This window comes from Benincasa hispida, chromosome 7, assembly GCF_027475165.1.
Source record: "Benincasa hispida cultivar pf3 chromosome 7, pf3_genome.v1.1, whole genome shotgun sequence".
In the NCBI taxonomy this organism is placed as follows: Eukaryota; Viridiplantae; Streptophyta; class Magnoliopsida; order Cucurbitales; family Cucurbitaceae; genus Benincasa; species Benincasa hispida.
In genome coordinates, this window is record NC_143484.1 from 55149748 (window position 1) to 55172078 (window position 22331).

The 22331-nt window shown below is 31.8% G+C and overlaps 2 protein-coding genes across 5 annotated transcripts; one reads left to right on the forward strand and one right to left on the reverse strand.

Moving 5' to 3' along the window:
• Positions 1 to 3151: 3151 nt before the first annotated feature.
• Positions 3152 to 6746, forward strand: PLPB (PAS/LOV protein B). 4 transcript variants are annotated; one of them, XM_090315486.1, is made up of 8 exons: positions 3152 to 3365; positions 3449 to 4530; positions 4845 to 5052; positions 5174 to 5238; positions 5327 to 5406; positions 5520 to 5575; positions 5659 to 5722; positions 6436 to 6746. In XM_090315486.1, exons 2-8 carry the CDS (start codon positions 3951 to 3953, stop codon positions 6586 to 6588), a joined length of 1206 nt encoding a protein of 401 aa, XP_090171612.1. In that variant the 5' UTR covers positions 3152 to 3365; positions 3449 to 3950; the 3' UTR covers positions 6589 to 6746. The 4 variants fall into 4 exon arrangements, with proteins under 4 accessions (XP_090171612.1, XP_038893297.1, XP_038893296.1 ...); XM_039037368.2 differs by having other exon boundaries at positions 3216 to 3365; positions 4686 to 5052; XM_090315487.1 differs by having other exon boundaries at positions 3216 to 3365; positions 4851 to 5052.
• Positions 6747 to 8652: 1906 nt separating this feature from the next.
• Positions 8653 to 16067, reverse strand: LOC120082128 (protein NRT1/ PTR FAMILY 4.6-like). The gene is made up of 5 exons (XM_039037366.2): positions 15655 to 16067; positions 15457 to 15565; positions 15146 to 15363; positions 10008 to 10451; positions 8653 to 9916 (listed from the first exon to the last, which is right to left on the reverse strand). Exons 1-5 carry the CDS (start codon positions 15655 to 15657, stop codon positions 8945 to 8947), a joined length of 1746 nt encoding a protein of 581 aa, XP_038893294.1. The 5' UTR covers positions 15658 to 16067; the 3' UTR covers positions 8653 to 8944.
• Positions 16068 to 22331: the final 6264 nt, after the last annotated feature.

Consider the following 22331-nt stretch of genomic DNA (forward strand, 5'->3'; position numbering starts at 1 on the left):
GAAAGAAAGAAAGAAAGAAAGAAAGAAAGAAAGAAAGAAAAGCTTTAAAAATTAAAAAAAAAAATTGCAATCCATATTTTATTCAAACAAAGATGGATAGAATTTATTGAATAAATAATTTTCAAAGAAAAATAGTAATCATAAAAATAGATTATTTAGAGTTCAAAAAATTGCACCAGATACCCTAGACATATGAACTTAACTCCGCACCCAAACACAGACATATGAATTCAAACCTAATAACTCTACACCCCAAACACAGACATATGAACTCCATAGATATATAAACTCGACAGACATATGAACTCCAGACATCCTATCAACTTAGCATCCCAAACAACTCAGTAGAATCAAAATTTGTTTGTTTACAAAAGTTTGATTGTAAGCCTTACACGATATTAATCTGTTTAACATAATAAAAGGGATCAAGTTCGAAAATATTGTGGATTTTCAAATTATTGACAAAAATGGGGTACATGGGAAAGAATTTTTAAAAATAGGTGGGAATGGAAAATATTGACAAAAATAGGATAGTTTTGGTATGAAGGAAAATCGTGTACGGGGTACACGATTAGCATTTAATCCAGTCAGCACCACGTCACCTTAGTTGGTGGACCGGTTGAAGAGAGACTCGTGGACCGGGTCCACAAATTTTTTTCTTTTTTTTTTAAAAAAAATCGATTGACTAATTATTTTTTTTAATCGAAGATGTATAACAATATTAAGGCTCGTCCGGGTCCACAAATTAATTCATTATTAAACTTAATTATATATTTAATCTATAATGAAAATATAATTATTATGCACTCATATTAAAAAAAAAATGTCATGATACTAAAGAAGATTTATAATTAGTTCTTTAATTTGAAAATAGAAGTTTACATGAAATTTAAAGATGATCCCCAGGCCCTTACCCCACATGGGGCTTGTCTTCGTGTGCCTCTAAATTAGCTTCACCCTATTGTCGTTGTTTACGACGAATACGGATTAGTGTCAGCTACATTGAGTCGTCTTGTTTGTTGAATAATACTTTATATGTTGACCAATGTTTGGTGACACATTGAACCCAACTTTGGTAAACTGTGTTGTACTGAATATTGTTGTACATCTCTGATAAAATTATTCTGTACGATGAAAAAAATAAATATTAAATAATATTCATATCATATATTTGGAAAATGTTTGATTTTAAATCTCTTACCATGCAGTAATAGTAAGCGTCGTCAGGTGTGATAAATCGCCTCGTGATTGAATCGTACCAGGAAAAGTAGTTATCTGATACAGGTGGCCCATTTGTTATTTCTCTCTATGCACAACGATCATATCTTCTATGCCATTAAGATACATACTTTGCATGAATTCGACGACAGCCTTGGTCGTACTTACCTCTCAAATCAATCTGGTGTAGTGCTGGGAATGTATAGCACAACAAAGGTATCGTTTGTCACAGATCGAACTATCTCAATACATGATCTGGATGATGTCACTCTACTATATGGAAGTATATAAGAGGGCTAACGGTCAACTAGATGTCTTCACCATCATGAAGTAATCAAGTAGTGATGACCAAATATCTTGTGTGTATGACGTCTAATTAATCTGACAAAAAAAAAAAAAAGATAATTATACACCCAAAATATTTTAAATATTCATTTATATAGATATTTGTTATCTGATTGTGCATCAGTTTGTCAAATATTTTTCAGTATACTAGCAACATATTTGCTGACTGTTCAGAGGTAGCTAATACACCACTCCATCTAAAATTATAAAAAATATAATTAATTTATATTCTTACATAAAATGATAACGAAATAAATATATAAATGGAATAATACCTGACACTAAGTGGACGATGACCTGGGGCTTGTAACTGGACTTGTGGTGCTATAATTAGAAATCTATCATAAGCCCATACCTGTAGTAGTATCAGCGGCCTCGTTATTTCCAACGCTTGTGCATTGATATCCCGACAAAGTTTTCTATAAAGCCATGCAAGACAGGCATCACCCCACGAGTAAGTACCAACATGCTCGAAATCAGACAGTAGCGGGAGAAACATGAGATGTACTAGAGTATTCGAATTGTCAGCGAACAAAAATCCTCCAATAAGTTGTATAATGTATGCTCGTGCATACCTACGTATGCTGATGTCATCGACATCAGGAGGTAATTATGGAAACTAGGACGCCAACCATGAGATACTCAATCTTGAGCCTTTTAGATCATCTGGTAGAATGTCTAAGAACTCATCGCAAACATTCTTCCAATCATATTGTAATGAACCTGTCAATGGTTCTCCGTCCACTCGTAACCCAAACTGAATGACAATATCCTACAACATAATTGTACATTCCTCAGGTGAAATGTGTTGGTTTCTGCTCTCCAACGCTCAACTAAAGCAGTAATGAGGTGCCAATCAAGTTGAATAAATTCGATCTGAGCAACCCCAAGAAAATCTGCTTGTTCAACGTAGGGAATAATACGTTGATTAAATGAGATAATATGTTGTGCAGATGCCTCCCTTCTCCGACAACTTAAAACTACGGTAGAAGAACTATCCCATATTGATTGTGAACGATGCGTATTTTGTTGATATAGTTGTACAAGATTAGAAAGACCAGGCTCACGGAGACAGCAACAAGAGAAGAGAAAAAGGTAATTGTGAAAACGGCGGACGATGGTGGATTTGGCGATCGGCGGTAATGGGGAGGAAGAAAAGAGAAAAAACTCTCGAATGGGGGAAGAAGAAGGGGTTGCGTCGTTTAAGGGACCATTAAGTCATGTACCGACTTAGGGTAATCCTGGATCCGGTCCACGATTACCTTGGTCAACGTTGCATGACTGCCATATTGGCAATCTGCACATGCCAGATCACATGGACTCGTGTATCGAGTACACAATTTAATTCAACGTAATCGTGTACTGGGTACATGATTAAAAAAACCTATTTTTGTCAATATTATCCACCCAATCCTATTTTTGTTAATAATTATTAAAATAACATTATTTTAAAAAAAACTAATAAAAGATATAAATGAATAGTTTTAATTATTAGTTAAAAGTTTTAATCCATAAAAACTAACGGCTAACGTCCATGGATATTTTCCAAATTTAAACTAAAAAAGATCTGTTTCAAAGTCAAAATCTCATAGTCATACACCACAACGTGACGAGGATTTGGATAAGAACTATTTTCCATCCATCGGCTCCTTCGTTTGCTTCTGTTCTCATCTTCGTTTTGAGGGCGAATGATTTTGTATTACAGAATTGAAAAACACATCGTTCCTCATCTACGTGGTCACTCTCTGTCACAATGATTGGGACTACCATCGGCGGACCCTCACCAATTCCTCGGTTTTTCGGTAAATCTGCGGCAACCCACCAACAAAATTACACCCCCATCTTCATGATTTACATTGTTGTAATCTTTCTGATATAATCACAGGTTTAGAACAATGGGGTAATCATCATTTTAATCTTTTGTGGCCAAAGGAGGGGGTGATTTCAATTTTCAACCAGAAATATCGTGCCGGGAATTTGTGAACGCCCTTCATTCTGCTTTCGTTTTCATTTCCAATCACGACGGCGTGATGGGGTTATTTGGTTTCTGAATCAATTTCATTCCAATTTTCTCATCGCACCGAAATATGGGTTGCGAAGAAATTTTGTTGATCACAATCTACGCGATATTTTCCCTTCTTATTCGCAGTAATATGGTGAACACTCGTAGTTGCTAAGTGTACTCTTCCAGTGAGGAGCCCCCTCGGATTCTTTGATACGGATTCATTATAGGGTTTTTGTTTGTTTTCCTCCTTGATTTTATATATTGCAGTTCAAAGCTTCTTCGAGAGACTGAACCCGCGGTTTGAGTGCCACATGGGATTGGGATTAATCCGAATATTGAGGAAGAAACGAGATTCAATCCAACAAGCTGAAGAACCCGGAGGATGGAATTGCAACTGGGTTTGATTGAACAATCGCTTAACAGTCGCTATTCGCTCTGGGTTCGTGAAGCTCTTTACGATTTGTCGGATAATTTTACAATCACTGACCCCAGTATAGCGGGTCACCCAATTGTGTTCGTGAGCCCTGGATTCTTGAAGATGACTGGATATACCAAAGAAGAGGTGATTGGCAAAAATGGTAGGATGTTTCAGGGCCCAGAAACTAGTAGGAGCTCAGTAATGCAAATTCGTGAGGCAGTTCGGGAAGAGAAAGGGATTCAAATTAATTTACTAAATTATCGCAAAGATGGGACACCCTTCTGGGTTTTCTTCCAAATGACCCCTGTTTTCAGCAAGGAAGATGGGGGGGTCATTCACTTTGTGGGTGTTCAGGTGCCGATTTTGAAGAATTCAAGAAAGTCTAGATGTGGGTTCGTAAGAATTCAAGGTGTTCCATATGAGAACGAATTTAGAGCTTGCAAAAGTCTTTTAGGGTCCTGTCGCCGGGAGTTATTGTCTGATTCTATCTCGGAACTAGATTGTCTTTTGAATAGAGATTCACCACCGGATTCTGATAGTAGAGGTTTGTTTCTACATTATGCATCAAGCGATTTACAGTTTGCTCGTGTTGAGATAAGGAGCTAACTTGAGAACTTCCATATATATCTCTCATTCACTTTCTTCTTACCTTTCGCGTTCTGTTGTCATTGAGTAATACCTTGAATTCTTTTAACACAGATTCCATATTCATTTTGAGGCAAAAGTACAAGTTTATGGTCTGTTACCATTGTTCATTCAGAGCATTAGTCACTTTTCCACTAGTTGTTATTTTATTTTTATTTTCATCTTTGGTTATAATATCGGCCATTGAGTTTCTACTGAGTGGATATCTCATAGGAGTAGAGATTGAAGAACCATGTGAAGCATGTGATGATGAGAAGCAAAGAGCTGCAATTGCCATTGGTAACATCTTATCTGTCCTAACTCATTACAGTGAGGTAACTGGCAGATTGGTGTGCGAAAGGAGATGCAGCTTGCCTAGGGTGGGCATTCTTTGTTCATCCTTGAATACATCTCTTAATAGAATTAAACAGAGCTTTGTATTGTGAGTTATTACTTATTCTTCCAGACTATTACTTCTGTTTATGCTTAAATCTTACACTTTATGAGCGAATAAGTTATCCTGTTCAATTTTGGTTTCATGCCATGTCTCTGCTGTTTTACAGAACCGATCCAAACTTACCAGACATGCCTATAGTTTATGCGAGTGATGAGTTTTTGAAATTAACAGGTGCTAAAAATTGATGCAACTAGATTTTGATACCAAAAGATTCTGATTGAACAATATATTACAATTGTTCTTTCCTTGCCTGCTATAGGTTATACTAGATGTGAAGTGCTTGGGCGCAACTGTAGATTCTTAAGTGGAATTGACACAGATTCTTCAACCCTTTTTAAGGTAGTCCATTTCCTGGTTCAACAAGCATTTTTCATCCAAATTTCTGACGAGTTAATTGGAGGTTTTGAGGAGCTTGTAGAAATAATTGTTATGATTCTCATTTTCTTTGCCAGATAAAGGAAAGTCTTCAGTCTGAACAAGCTTGCACCGTACGGATTTTAAATTACAGGTTGATTATCTACGACATTTTATACAATACGTAATTTCTAGTCCTCAGAATAAAAGAAAACTTACTAACTGCTCTTATCACAGGAAAAATAAGAGCTCATTTTGGAATGATCTCCATATATCACCTGTCCGTAATGCTTCTGGCAAGGTATTGTTGCTTTCTTTAGTTTACTTGATTGATTGAAATTTTGGGATTCTCTAGTTTTACCAATGTCCACGTTTTCTGAATTGAATTAAAAATTTTGTTTGGTATAAGATAACCAGATAAATTCCCCTTTACCAAGTGAAGCAAGGATACTGGATGATGGATAAATGTTTAAGTCAACAGTCACCACAATAACTTAAAGAACTCTCATGTACATTAGCTTAGAGGCAAAGGCAGCATTTTCTACGAGTCACTCCCTTCCCATCCTAGTTAGTGCATTGTGCATGATACCTTCTAAGTTCTAAGATGAGCACTGTTATACTCGGACCTTTTGGATTTAGCTTCAAAGTCAGAGTTTGTTTTGGAGCTATTGTTGAATATAACTTTTCTATGTTTATTTTCAGAAATGTTTTTGAGTGCTGCTTGGGTTAATTCATATAGATTAAAGTTATTATAAAGATAAAGGTTACTGTGTCGCATTTGAAACTTACAAGTCGTGACTTAGGACGGAACAAAACCTCAAAAAAAGAAAAAAAAAAAACAATAATAGTTATCAAAACCTGCTTTCATTAATATTTCATTGCCCCATTATTTAATCAATGTGTATATCAAGAAGTGTAGTAATACCCACCATTATTACTTTTTGACATTATATATCTGAATCCATCAAGAAAGCTCTTGCTATTTCCTTACCAAATGAAAGGCATTGTTTGCAGGTAGCATATTTTGTGGGTGTCCAGATGGATGTAGATGATAAAATACAGGATGAACATGGGTTGAACCCTAAGATGAAGCAACTTAGCACTGTGGGTGCAGTCAGGGTGGCCGTGAGGAGCCTGTCGATGACCGTGGGCTGTTCACAGGGCTAGCCCCTTTTCCACGTTTTGAATAGTAATACTAAATTTTCTCTGTAATTACATCTTCTGAAGAGGTATATAAGATAAGACAGTAGATGTTCATAAACATTATTGTAAAGTTCACATTTTTCTAATATATGGAATGGAAAGTGCTTCAATTTAAGTTGAAACAATGGAATTTATGTGGTTAGAATCTACATCAGGTTCGACGTCTGGACTGATATAAATTTAGAGCATGTCAGTGGTTATGTTTATTATTTAACTTATTAGTATGAAGGAATGTATTGAACTCACTAGGCATTCAAGTACTTTGTTGTCCAAATGGTTTATCCGTCCTTTGATTAAACCTGCTAGATGAACTTTGGATTGTTGTATATTCGTGAACTGGTTAAAATTTATTATTATTTATTCAGTGTTTGTGAGTTGGCTTTGATTAGGTCATTGTTATTTTATTATTGTTGTTTTTTAAGGAACCAATCTTTCACCGAGAGGAGTAAAAGATTATATACGAGCATACGAAAAAACTAGCCCCCCATAAAAAATCAATAAACAACATAGAGGGACTCCATTCCAACAAAATCAAACTATGATCATAGTTATAGAAAAGCCTAGTGACGGAGGTCCACAAGGAGGCATTAAGCCTCACTACCTCCTAAACTTCGATACACGAACTTTAAAGATCTTGTTGTTACTTTCAAGCCAAACACCCCACAAAATAGAGAAAAAACTAGCTTGTGACAAAAAAAAAAAAATCCTTTCTCCCAAAAAATGCGAACTCAGAGCACTTCTTCAATAATTAGCGTAACCAGGGAGCTACTTTCTACCCTAGATCTTCTCATTGTCTTCAAAGGAATGCAGAATCCCTCTACAACCGCCTAGAATTCGTGAAAAAATCTTTAATCTTTTTATTCGATGCAGTTATAACTCCTTACAACACTAAAGCAAGTCGTCAAAACTCGATTGGAATAAGAGAAATCAGTATAAAAGTTCCTCGATGGTCATACACATAAATCAACGAGTTAGAACAACAGGAAGGAGAAAATGACGCAAGTATGGTGGAAGATCATGAAATTCGTTCAAGAAAAGCCAAATGTGTCGTAATTTTTACTGATGATCTAGAAACTAGCGATCAAGTGGATTCTCGCGTCATTTTCTTGAAAAGATATGCAGTTATAACTCCTTACAACACTAAAGCAAGTCGTCAAAACTCGATTGGAATAAGAGAAATCAGTATAAAAGTTCCTCGATGGTCATACACATAAATCAACGAGTTAGAACAACAGGAAGGAGAAAATGACGCAAGTATGGTGGAAGATCATGAAATTCGTTCAAGAAAAGCCAAATGTGTCGTAATTTTTACTGATGATCTAGAAACTAGCGATCAAGTGGATTCTCGCGTCATTTTCTTGAAAAGATATTAGATCACCGTGGGAAACTTTCAAATGAGTAATGCTGACCATTCCTTTATTCACACAAACCCTTCGATGACTTATCGGCTGCCTTGCTCGAGGAATAGTTTCACTGCCACCAATGCAAAGAAAAGCCAAGGGTCTCAAACCAACAAAACCAGAGAGACTGGACAAACTGACATCGCCAGAAAGTGATGGAAGTCCTACGCATGACGTGTGTAAATAGAGGTAGATATAGAAGCATCAATTTTCAGTTAGGCCATTGCGAAGCATCCCTATTAATTAGGTCATTGTGAACCTAACCGAATTTCGGTTCATAAGTTTTTCTAATTCAATTGACTCTCCAGGAAGTGGCTCAGATGCGTCTTGAAGGTGCAGACTGTGACTGTGAGCTTTCAGACCGCGACATGACATGAAAGGTGACTTTTCAATAACTTGTTGATCCCTATCTTCCCCTCGGATTGCAAATTTTCTTGCTTAAAATTATTGCAGACTCGTGGGTTATGATTAAAATTACCATTTTGTTATTGCTGTTCATCTAACTTTCATACATAGGATAGTATATTATGTGGCCCCCAAATGTGTTATGCTATATCCACTCGTCCCGTTGTTATTTAGCAGCCGTCAATTTTGGTATGTAAATGACATGGTAATAAAGAAGATTGAATTACTGGCCAAACACAAGAGATTGATAAAAAGATGCTTTGCATCACAGAAATTCACTGATATAAGACATTTCACATGCCAGTTACCACATTTACCTGCTCTGCCAAGACGAAAAATTTACCCTCCCATTCTATCTCATGCCAGCTGAAAGATGAGAGCATTTGCAGCACTTGTCGAGTTTCTGATCTCCTCTGGATGGGGATAGGAATTTCAATCTGTTTGAATAAATGTGTGGAACCCTTTAAGTATTATTGCATCATATATATATATCTGTGTTTCTGTGGCTATTTCACCTATTGTTGTGATTTTGGTCTGTACTTGTACTTCATGGCCCAAAATAGGTAGTGCACAAAATTTAATCCGCTGAGCACACACATCAACCAGTAGAATCTCTCTAGGTGATAATGGTTTATGTTTCTTCCAGATAGCCATGGTTTGTGGTCAGAGTTATCCGTGACATTGTTGACTATCGATACAATCACTGAGCTAAGGTAGTAACCCATTGCCAGAGAAGCCCAGGAGAGAGATGTAGCCAAGGATCTCATGCTTGCAGGTGCTTCTGTGAAGAAAAATTCTAATGATCCAGCCAAGGAGAAAAGGTCTGCTGATCCAAGAAACAAGTATTGAATAGCAATCCAAAGGAATGTGATGGGCAACGGTTGAGCGGAGTCGAGTAGACCGTTTTCGGTGGCTACTCTCTTGCGCTTTGTCTCCACAGCTGCTGCAACTGCCATGGCTCCAATAGAAAAAAGTAACCCAACTCCTATCCTCTGAAGATGAGTGATTCCCGTTTCGGTTTTAGTTATTCTTCGAGAAAATGGGATGATTAAGTGATCATATATCGGGGCGAGGAACATGATGAAGAGTATAGGGAAAATGGGGAGAGATGCAGGAGGAACTTTAAAGGAACCTATTTTGGTGTCCATTGTTGATGCTTGTTCAACCGAAAATGTGGAGAGCTGAGCTACACAGCAATTGAGGATGATGGTGCAAGCAAATATAGGTAGAATTCTCAGCACGATCTTGACCTCTTCAACTTCTTTAACTGTACATTCTAATGCTGAATGGAATGGCTTGTTCAGAACTGCATTATTTAAAAACTTGAGACTCTCTGACGGTTTGTCCACCACATGATTTGTTGAACCTCTTTCTTTTGCTTTCTGTTTAGCTTCCTTGTCATCAAGAGCGGGGCTCATTGCCATACTCGCTATCGAGTTTCGCGAGTTCGTGCTGATGCAGCAACCAAACGTTGCAGCAACTAAAACCTGTTCTCAGTCAAAAAACAAAAGGCTGATTCAGTTAACTTCTCCCCATTCTTTTAACTTCATTTCTATGGTTAATTATACTTATATATACCTTGCTAATTGTTGTGAATGGACTTCCATCAGGTATTTTATTGCGGTATAGAGGGGAGCCTGCAAAGAAGACAATGATGGACAAAAATATGCTGAGCATTGCAATTCCAAAGCCCCACTCCCACCCTTTGTTGTCTTCAACCCATACCACCAATGTGACTGCAATTAGGCCACCACATGAGAGACAAAAGACAAAGTAGTTGAAGAAAGTTGATCTTCTTTTCCTGCCCTGTGGGGTACTATCATCAAACTGCTCTGCCCCATGTGACGGCAGCGACCCCTTTATGCCTCCGACCCCCAACGCCACCAAATATAGCCCCGCAAACAGCATTGCTGCTTTGCCACCGCTCGCTTCTTCGCACACAGCATTGTGGTTTGCTTGGTGATCGCATGGAGGAGGCATCAGTGATGGCATCTTGGCTTGTATTAGCAATACTGCCAACCCCTGGTCAAATGCTTGGCTTTAGATTTTGCACATTGTACAAGGAACTATGGAAAAAGAAGAGGCAAAGAAATGACTGAGCTAAGGATAAGAAAAGTAGTGCTGGATGACACAGTTAGGACTTACTACTATTATCAACTCAATCAATTATAACACACATTCTGTTAGAGGACAACGGTTTGATAGATTTAACTTTGATAGTGTAAGATGACTTGAATATTATTCAATTGGTGAAAGCTGCAAAGGTCTCAAGGTAGGAACTTATTAATTATAAATACTATGCAAACACAATTTTAGATGAACACTAACATTTAGGATAAAGCGTAAAATTGTAAAGTTTGAAGAGTTGTTTAGTTGAGAGACCTATAGTGTGAAGAGTTGTATGAAATTGAAGTTTTTTAGTCCTAAGGCTACGAATTTCATAGGTTACTCCTTAGGCCAACCAAATGCTCCCTAATTGGAGGTGTTTGATTCAATGAATTGGAGTTGAGGAGTTCGCGAGTCCCACAAAAAAGAAACATCAATTATACTATACTAACTCTTTATGTAAGTTCAAGTACTTTACAACTCACTAAAATTTTTAACTCTATTCATTGTTTTAAAAGTTTAAACTAGATGACCAAAAGAAAATTTTGAAATATTATCTTATATTACAAAAATGCTTTTATTCTTTCAAAAGTTACAAATTTTTAAATTGAAATTCACATAATGTCAAATAAAATTTATTTGAACAAAGTGATAATCTCAATTTTAATTAGAGATAATTGTAACACCGTTACATTTAACATTTTAACAAAATTTCACTCCAAAGATAAAAATTTAATATTACAACAAAATTTCAAAACATAATGAATACTTCAAAAACAAATGACAAACAAATGGGCATTAATGGAGGGTTTTCCAAGAAAAAAAAAAAGTAGTAAAAGCTAGGTAGCAAAATGTAAGTAATGGTAGGGTAAGTTATGGATGATTGAGTAGGGCCATTTGAACAAAAACCCGACCCAATAAAAGGGGTAACCGAATATGGGAATAAAGAAATTGAAATGATAGGATATATGCATATTGTAGTGAGTTGAGTAAGTATTTAATGCAATGAGCCAGGTGTCAGTACAAAACAAATCATATTCTCTCATCATAAAAAATGCACTGACACTTACGTGTACACACTTCGGGCCACGTGTTACTCTTTTCTCTCACCTTATTGGTTGCCGCTTACCTATTTATACGGACATCTTTTTAATTTTTATGTCGTTTTGACCATGTAATGTCGCGTTTTAAGATGCTTCCTTCTCTTCATTTTTATACCATATAATTAAATCTTATTGTAACTTTAGTCCCTCAAAATCCCTCTATTTATGTCCCCATTGTCTCATGTTTATCATATTTCTTTTTCATACACCATTTCTTCCTGATAAGTCTCATATCAATTGATAAAGTCGAATATTTTAAAAATAAATTACAAAACTTATTTTAAAAATAAAATATAAAACTATCTTTAAAATATGATGATAGTTGTAATTACACTATCAGATTTCTATTTATGAAAATTAATCAATCAAATTTATAAAGTATTAAAATTGGACTTCCAAATGTTATAATTGTAGAAATTGGATTTCAAGATTATAAAAACTTATACAACGGTAAATTATTACAATTTTTATAATTATATAAATTCAATGATCTAATTATAAGACCTGTATAATTGAAAGTTGGATGACATATTGCAACTACCACCATACTTGGTTTTTACAACTTCCCGCAAAATTTAGTATCGAAGGAAAGTTGCAAAAACTACCTCTGAAGTATGATGGTAGTTACAATTATACTTTCAAAATTTCAATGGTAAAAAGCTGGGTTTCAAATTTCTACAAGTGTTAAAATTTGACTCTCAAATTTATAATAATTGTAAAAATTGGACAAATGAATGATCAAGTTGAATCTTGAAACTTATATAATTGTTATAATTATAATAGTCATATAAATTTGAATATTCAATTTTAACATCTGTATAAGTTTAAGACTTCAATTTCTATAATTCAAAGTTTGAAAGTATGATGATAATTAACTACCATCACAATTTAGGGTTGATTTTTATAATTTTTTCTAATATTAATTTATTTATATATCATTATCATAATTAACAAAACAAATCATTTGAAATTTACTGACTTTATCTTTCAAAATAATCATCATGATGTCTATCCATCAATCCGATGTTTTTTAATTCAATTTTGAGTTCGTATCCTAATACAATGAGATAAGCACTTAGTTTAAAATATTCATATACATTTTAAAAGTCTTCAAAGGATTCCTTATCATAGAATTTGGTTGAGTCAATTCAGCCCAATTATTTAATCATATTTCTACAATGATAAATTAATCCACAACGTCGTCATTCCTATCTTTTAAATAATCAAGTTTTCAATGTATCCCTGCCTTTTTTAATTAAAAAAAATCATATATCCTACACGTCACATAAATAATCCCTAATTGAAGTACATCTATACATAGTTGAAAGGCCTTAAAAAAAAGAAGGATAGAGTGGTTTCTAAGGCTTGTTTTATATCTTTTCAAAGTTTAATGACACTTTTAAACACTCGAAAAGTAATTTGAAATGACAATAATATTAAAAAATAAAGATAACTTTTTTTTTTCTTAAAATACCGATGGATTCAAAAACTTAAATTGATGGATGAATGTAAATTTAATATAATATCAACTAACATTTGTTAAAATATATTTTTAATCCTTAAATTTTAGGTCTACTTTTCATTTAATCCATAGGTTTCAAAATATTACATTTTTAATCCTTAAGTTTTAATTTTAATTTAGTCTATATGTTTCAAAATGTTACAATTTTGCTCTAAAAGATTTATGTTTTGTTTTAATTTGATCCTTAGGTTTCAAGGTTTATATTTTAAATATGAAGTTTTCACTAGATATTCACTTTCAGTCTTTTATTAATTTTTTTGATATTCGTGAGTGTTCTTGCCAACTTACGCACACCTGACTAATCTCACAGGATAACTCACCTTGTCATGAAAACTCGTAGGAAATTAATTCCTAGATAGGTGACTACCATAGAAATAACTATAATTAATTAAATTTCATCATTTTTTCATCGCTATGAAACTAATTTTATAATTATTAAAAAAATCCTAGAAACTAAATGAAAATTAAACCTAATATTTAGGAGCCATAAAGTTTTTTTTTTTTTTCGAATACGACTAATGAATGTAAGAAGTTTTAATCCCTAAACTTTAAAAAAAGAAATATATATCAATTATCGTCGAGCTATTAACCCGAGATGTTGGTAATGGGAATTAATGAGAATCAAAGGTATACCAACAACTAGGGAGGTATATAAGGGCCACATGAGATGAATATAGGGCATTGGATATTGGATGTGGGCAACAAATCTTGGACAAAGACCATAAATGGACAACTGTACAGAAAAAGAAAATTGTCTGTTATATAATTTTTGAGTATGATGTGGACGAGACTTAAAGACACGTGTCCTAATACGAAACAGAATTGTCATCACCGTGGCGCCCTCTGACTGGATGAGCCCCCGTCGGATTAAGGACCAATAGCGTACGAATAGAGACAAGACTCAGAAGAAAATCATCAGTAAACACACTAAGAAGGTAAACAAGATTTTGATTTTGGCTTTTGCATGGTAATAAATTTGATATTATATTTGGGGTAATACTCCAGTACGACGCACACTTTACATGGTCAATGATCAGCAGCCAGTAACCCCGTTTTAGTGGGTCCCGCAGCTTCAAATCTAAAAAATGTTTTTGAGACGAATACTTTTTTCGTTTTGTTCGTGGGTTATAATTTTATTTTTAAGTTTTGAGTTTTATTTTAATTTAATAGATAAGATGGTAGATTTTTAATATTAATTTTTTACTTAATATTCATGCATTAATCTCTATTAATTAAATTTTATTAATTTTCATCATTAATTTAATAGGTATTGTCATCAATGACAAAAATAAAATCGAAGTTAAAAGCTGTAAAATGAACTCAAATTTCAAGGATAAAATTATAATATTTAAAATATTAAATTGAAATCAAACTCAAAACTTAAATTAAAGCCTCAATTTGTTAACTATTTTATTTTTTGTTTTTGGTTTTTGAAAACTAAGCTTATTTCCTCTCTATTTCTTACCATGACTTGCATCATTTTAACCACAATGGTTGAATTCTTAGTCAAATTCTAAAAATAAAAACAAGTTTTTAAAAACCTACTTTTTTTAGTTTTCAAAATTTGATTTAATCTTTTAAACTATTACTAAGAAATAGATAATAAATGAAGAAATTTAAAGGTGAAAGTAGAGTCTGAATGCTTAATTTTTAAAATAAAAACAAAAATCATTACCAAATGAACCTAAATATGTAATATTTAAAATTTTAAAGAGACGAAATAAAAAATACACACAAAATCTAAGGATAAAAAGGTATTTTCCCTAAAGCTTTATTATAATTATTTTTCTTACAACCACGAGGGCATCAACAGTTAGCTCGTGATCCACCTCCTCCCAAATCCCCCTTTTGTTTTGGTTTTCTAATTTATTATATGCATAAATATCTTTATAGGCAAGAAGTGAATAATCCTTCCATGAAGTAATAAATAAATAAATAAATAAATAAATAAATAAAAGAAGAAAGAAATGAAAATGTAAACTTACGAGTAATTGAATGGCAGCACTAATGAGGTAGATATGATAAGAGGTGAAAAAGGCATCAGAAAGAAAGCCACCAAGAAGGGCAAGAAGGAAGGCAGTTCCCATGAAATCTGTGACATTATTAGCCGATTTTGATGGAGAAAAGTGCATGTAATGCGACAAATACATCACCAAGTTGCTTGCATTTGCTAAAAACGCCAAATTCTCCAATATCTCCACAACTATTAGATTAAAATCCCAATTAATTAATTACTTCACTTTAGTTTTCTCAAAATAAAAAACAATTAATTAATCTCATATATTATTGATCATACCTAAATCAAAGGATGCTGCAATGATTCCCCCATGGCGGCCTCTCAAAGCTGGCTTCTTTCTCCAATCCACATACCCTTCCCATCTACCAATCTGATCATCACCACTTTCCTAAAACAAACATCAAAATAGAGTATGATATATAATTAAATTGAAGTTGTTATTGAAGAGAGAAGAAGAAGAAGAGAGGGGAGTACAACCATATTTTGTTGTTTAGAATCTCTGTTTTGTGTTGTTGTAGAGAGAGGAGAAAGAAGTGAGAAATAAAGGGTGAGAGGGAAAACTGGTGGGAGATTTAAAGAGTATAGGAGAGAGAGAAAAATTATAAGGAAGAGAAGATCAGAGAGAAGAGAAATGTGTAGAGCCTTGAGAAAATGACTTCCATTCTTTCAAACCACTTCATTTTGCCACAAAGAATATATATAATATATGTTTTTTTTTAAAAAAAATATTGAAACAAAATTCTCTGTTAGGCCCTCTGATAGAGAGAAAGAGAGAGAGAGAGAGATATGCACATGGGGGAGGAGAGAAACTTAGCTTGGGATTCTTTTGTGTGTAGTTAAAAAAAGGGTTTACTTGGTTTGGCATCAAAGAAGAGAAGAAAGGAAGACAGGAAGAAACGGGTAGATATAGAAGCATCAAATCCCTCCACTAAAAAATAAAAAATAAAAAATAAAAAATAAATAAAAGAATTTGGGTACCCTTTTCTTTTCTTTGTTTGACCCACATCAGCTAAACCAAAAAACCCTCTAAAAAATATTAGGTGCATTTCAGATCACACATAGTGTAGTTCATCTACGTGTCTAATTACAGGTTGTCATGTATTAATTTTCTTAATTTTTTTCTTTATGATTGATAGAGATATAAAGAGATGAATGCATTACGAAATTGTATCTATATTTGTGCAGTTCACTCAAATATCCGATCACTTAAAACTCTTCCAATAATTTTAAAGTTGTTTATGATTATACCCACTCACATCCCCTCTTGTGGGTTATGCTTCATTACAATAATATATTAGGCATTTTCCCAAAAGTTATGCAACTTTCTCACAATACCTTCTGTGCCATAATTTATGGTAACACTCTATTGGTTTTCATTGCACACCAATTATTAAATTAATATTTCACATCCAATCTCTATTTTAATTGATTTTCTATAAAGAAAGTTTTTATTTTTTTATTGAAAAAGAATGAGAATGGTTCATTCTTTTTTTAAAAAAACGAAACAGAGAGAGAGAGAGAATGGCTCATTTATTTGGTATGATGCCTATTTCGAGTTGAGGCTTATTAGACTTTATTGTAATATGAGCTTGTCATTTTCTTTTATTAGTTGGATAGTTGAATTTGTTGTATATATATATAATCCCATGGTGCAATGTTTAGCATAATAGTGTCTAACCTAATTCATAATTATCAGTAATGGGAAAGAAAAATTTAACTGCACTTTACTACGGTAAAATTGGACAATATTGTAATATAACCAACATGAAAAATTTTGACATAAAGTTTGTATAATACATTCGTTATTGGAAATTTAGACTTGAAAGAACAAATCCAAAAGGAAAAGAAAAAGAAAGACTAGAGACAAAATCAAAGCGAAACAGATTTAAGGCCAAATGGAAGAGCTTGGTCGACCAACACCCGATTAATCTGATTCATGTCTCTTTCGACCTTATCTAAGTAGGAAATTGAAACTCTGGTTGAATTCTCATATAAATACAATTATCATAATAACAATATGATTATTCTTTCATCTTTGACTTAACCTTGAAACGTGTATAGTAAACACTATATATGTGTTTTCATATAATCATTTGCACGCTGTGTGAAATTCAACAAACATGAATTTTTTTGGTCAATTTGTGCAACAACAACAATACTTGTTAATTGATTTGATACTCTTGATCAAATGACTTTTTAGGTGTAAAGAATTATAATTTACTTGCTATTTGTGTTGAACGACCTAAAGATATAGTCTAGTTGGTACAAAGAATCAGTAAAGAGTTTGGAATAATTTTCTCTATTCCAATTACTTTAAACTAACAAAAGAATAAAATGGTTTGATTGAATTTAGTGATATAATTTTGAAGATTCTTATTCAAATTCGTCCCCTTGCAAACTTTTAGTTATACTTTGAGATAGAAGAAGGCAGTTTGACGTAGAGATTGATTCTTTTAATAAATTATTCCTTTACACAGTCCCATATGAGATTGGATTTTGAGAAAAAAATGATGAAAAATTGAAAGGTAGAATGTGAAAGAGATCAATGACTTTGAAAGCCAAATGAATTGAAATATATACGTATATATATATATATATATATTAGAGCAAAAAGATATATATATATATATGTGTGGAAAGTTCCATAACTAATCAAATTGCACAAGTTGAAAGATAAAAAATTGGAATCCAAATTAGGAGTCAAGAAAGAACCAGAAATTAAAGAGTAGAATTAAGAAAAAAAAATTGGGTGATTTGGTTTGGGAAGACTCCAATTCTTTCTGTTCTATATCCAAGTCAATAAATTGGGGTTTAAAGCAAGCCAATTTTTTCTTTTTATTGACCCTACTCACCGTCTTTCCCAATATACTAGCATTTTCTTTTTTACCAAACCCTAAAACTTAATGCCTACCTCCTTATTATTATTATTATTATTAAAAGATCATTTTGGACCCTCTATTTGGAAGTCTGTTTAATTTTAGACTTTGTATTTTAATTGTCTAATTTTAATTCTATATAATAAATCTTAAATTTGATCCTCAATGCTAATTTATTGTTTAATTTTTAAAATTTTTTTGTTGTTATATATAACATTTTTCCTATAAGTTTTGAAAGCATATTCACATATTTCATTTTTTCGCATAAAAATTATTAAGGTCGTTTTTAAATAAAGGAAAATGAACTAAATTATTTATAAATATAGTAAAATTTCACTATTTACTAGTGATAGAGTCTATCGCAGACTATTTTCCACTTGACAGATATATATTAGGCCTATCACTGATAGATAGTAACATTTTGCTATATTTGAAAATATTTTCAATGATTTTATCATTTAAAATAATTACTCAAATTATTATTGTTATTATTTAATCAATTTCGGTAAAAAATTAACTTTAAGGGACTAAATTTAAGATTTATTGAAAGCATATGGGGACTATAATTGAACAAAAATATAGAAACTAAAATTTTATACACTTCAAATTATGGAAACTAAAATGATATTTAATATAATTTTTTAGATTATGTTTTTAGTTCGTAAATTTACAACATGGGAGTGTTTGGTTTCTAAATTAATAATAAGTTAAAAAATTGTATCTTTTTCTATCTCCTCCCTACATCTTTCTTCCCTCTTCTAAATTATTATTTTAAATTTAAAATGTCATGTCAACCTCTAAATTAATAATAAAAAATTACCTAGGAACCTTTTAGACCTAGTATTTTTTTTTTTTTTTTTTTTTTTTTAAACAAAACGAAGACTAAAAAAAATACATTTTAAAATATAGAGATCACACACTTATTGGGGAAAAATTAGGGTAAAAATGTCATTTTACTTTTATTATTTTTCCCCTCATTTTTAAAATTGTATTTTAATCTCTAAAAATTTAAGAGGATGGATTACAGTTTCTTAAGAGTAATAATAAAAATAAAGTAAACCTAGTTCAGTTTGGCATAATGATTCTACTATCAACTTTGAAATCAAAAGTTCGATTTTTTCATTTCACATTGTTAAAAAAAAAAGAAAAAAAATAAAAAAAGAAAATAAAAAGAGAGTAATAATAAGGCCACAAACAAATGACATGAACATAACCTTTTATGTCCCGTTTGTTTTATAGGTTTTTCCATAAGACTTCAGATAGATATTTATTATCTTGGTTTGTTTAACAAAATTCTACTTTTTAAAATTCAAGATATTATTATCTAGAAAACTTTAAAACCTTGTGACATGAGTTTTTTTAATACCTTGCAAAAGTGTAAGATTTTTATGTCTGAAGATGAATAATAAAAATATAGCTTAATTCATTAATAAATTAATATCAAAGATTCAATACTATAATTTTAGTACAATCATATTAATTATTGTTAATTATGTTCAATTAAAAAGTATTTATTTTTTTAATTTTTTAATTAAATAATTAATTAACATAATGACAAATTAATTAATGTCAAGTTTAATTGATCTTTCACATTTAATTAAGTAATTATTTACTTTTAGGTTCTATATACAAATTATTGAATTGAACTGCCAACATGAGCGTAACATAGTGTTTGTACTATTGACTTCGAGGTCATAGGTTTGATTCTCCCACCCCACACTTGAATTAAACACAAATATTTAACTTCTAAATATTAATTATAATTAATATCTATATCCATGAAACAATACCAAGATACAAATTATCATCTCTTAAGATATATGAGAAAGGAAGAAAGGAAGAGGAAAGGCACGTAAAGAAGGACATCCCAATGAGTTATGATTAACAACATTTAAGAGTGTTTATTATCATACAAATTCTTGCAACAATTTTATAAAGATCTTATTCAAACAAACTATCCAATCTAATATTTCTAATATTTTCTTTTTATCACACAACAATTTATGAAGTTGTTTTATTCTATCATATAAAAACCTCACTTTATGAACAGAGTATCAAAGCTAATTGTTTAACATAATACGTATTTGCTGCTGATATTACATATTTTTTGTTTTCTAACGTATGGTATTTGAAATTCTAACAAAAACAAAGTTGATTTTGGTAATATTTTTAATTTTTATATTTTAAGCTCGTTTTGTTTTTTCATTTTTCAATAGTATACATATGTATATTTCGAATATATATATATATATATATATATATATATATATATACATAAAAGAAAAGTAATTAAAAGAAAGTTGAGCTGCCCCTAGCTAGCTAATGCAATGTCGTTTTTGGATGGGAAAATGTTGCAGCTCCCTAAAAAAGTGAAACCTATTTGACAATAAAGGAAAGTCATTTCTACATGTCATGACTATGATATATGGGTGTACAATCATATTAAAAAGACAGCAAAAAAAGCACATAATTCAAAGAATTTGGTCTATTATATGTATGATTCGATTCAAAAGGAAATCTAACCAAATATCTCATAGCACCATAGAATTAATATTATTATTGTTATTATTATTTACCTTTTTATGGACAAAGATACAAAATGATGATGGGAGGTCTAGGTTGAGGATCAATAAATTAACATATCTATGGGACACTTTTTTTTTTTTTAACATCATAGATATACAATAATTGACATGTACTCTTTAGTTTAAGGTTAGTAATTGTAACTAAAGTTTTGGCTAATTGATCGCAATACATCCTTAATAGCATTATCTTTATTTCTAATAAACTTTTATTACAGGTTGATTTGTCACTTATAATGTTATTATTAATCATGAGTGTTACATTTTCCTAAAAACAAAAGGAGTCGTAAGTGATGTTTCTCGATCATTAAGTGAGACATGAGTAAGGTAGACGGATATAAAGTTGAGTGGTCATTCCTACAATAACTTATGTTAACGATGGACTTTCACCAGTCTTAGGTGGTCCTACCGTTCTAGTCATGGACTATATTACTACCCATTTCTTCTTTATTTTGATAGAAAGTTAGCAAAGAAGAGTTCAAATATCTATACCGCACTTTTGTTATAAAAAAAATATATATATATATTAGTCTCATCTCATAGAGCACATATTAATCATCTCTTATTTAACCTAGCTTTCGTAAATATTTATCATGAAGATTTTTTACATTTAATTGATGTATATCAACATTCCATTTTTATATAGTTTCTTTTCCTTTTTTTTCTTTTTTAATTTTTATGTTGCCTATCACAAGATTCGTTTGATATCTTATCTGAAAAACAAAAATCTATTTAATATCGAAAATGGTAGAAGAGCTTTTACAATATAAAATTAGAGATTAGAAGATGCATATTACAAAATATAATAGGGTTACTATATATATTAAGGGTGAGCATGATAGACCTAAAAATCGAGTCGATCGATAAATCGATCGGATAGAAGATGATTGGTTGGAGAAGAGGAGGGCTTAGTCGACATTAGTTTGGGCAAAATCCAAACTGACAAGTATTTAAAAAAATTAAAAAATAAAATCGACAGATAACCTGTTTGCACATTTACTAAATCGACCATTGTCGTTTTATTGACGGTTTGGTCGAAAAACCAACTCCAACTGACCGCTATACACCTCTACTATACATCATTTATACATATATATATATACACATATATACATACATATATACATATATACATTATATATATATATACATATATAAAGAAAAATTCAATTGGAATATCATAGTGATACAGAACTTGATTAAGACAATATATATTCTTGAAATCAAGAGAAGATTTTACGTCGTAATTGGGTCATTAAGAAGATCTTTTCTCATTAATATAAAACTAATGACAAGGCATAGGAACAAAGAAGTGTATAACGTTTGTAAAAATGATTCATGCATTTGTACAAATTAAACAATTATTATTCTTTTTTTTGTCTCAAGTAAAGTAAAAAGCCAAAAGCAAGCATTAATGAAAATGAGATTTTGTGTCATTGTCTTGAGATGAATATAACAATTTATTATTAAAAAAACACACACACAATTGCCAAAATTGAATCTCACTCTCACATTGTATCTTATTAATGTATTGTCCTTGGTAATCATATATAATATATTAGGTAATTTAAATCGTGCCAAAATTATTAAAAGAAATTTCGACTTGATATTAAATATAGAAAATCAACCTTTTCCTTAAAGTTAAAATAGCAATCTATGAATCTGATATTCTCAAACAAATTTTCTTTTTTTATTT

What these genes read in the sequence shown, in the direction of transcription:
- PLPB (XM_039037368.2), top strand. Translation starts at nt 3,951, where the DNA reads ATGGAATTGCAACTGGGTTTGATTGAACAATCGCTTAACAGTCGCTAT. An exon ending in ATTAAACAGAGCTTTGTATT is followed by an intron (nt 5,053 to 5,173) that starts GTGAGTTATTAC and finishes GCTGTTTTACAG; the next exon opens with AACCGATCCAAACTTACCAG. An exon ending in GTACGGATTTTAAATTACAG is followed by an intron (nt 5,576 to 5,658) that starts GTTGATTATCTA and finishes CTCTTATCACAG; the next exon opens with GAAAAATAAGAGCTCATTTT.
- LOC120082128 (XM_039037366.2), bottom strand. An exon ending in TGCAGCATCCTTTGATTTAG is followed by an intron (nt 15,364 to 15,456) that starts GTATGATCAATA and finishes TTAATCTAATAG; the next exon opens with TTGTGGAGATATTGGAGAAT. An exon ending in GTGCTGCCATTCAATTACTC is followed by an intron (nt 10,452 to 15,145) that starts GTAAGTTTACAT and finishes GCATTTGACCAG; the next exon opens with GGGTTGGCAGTATTGCTAAT.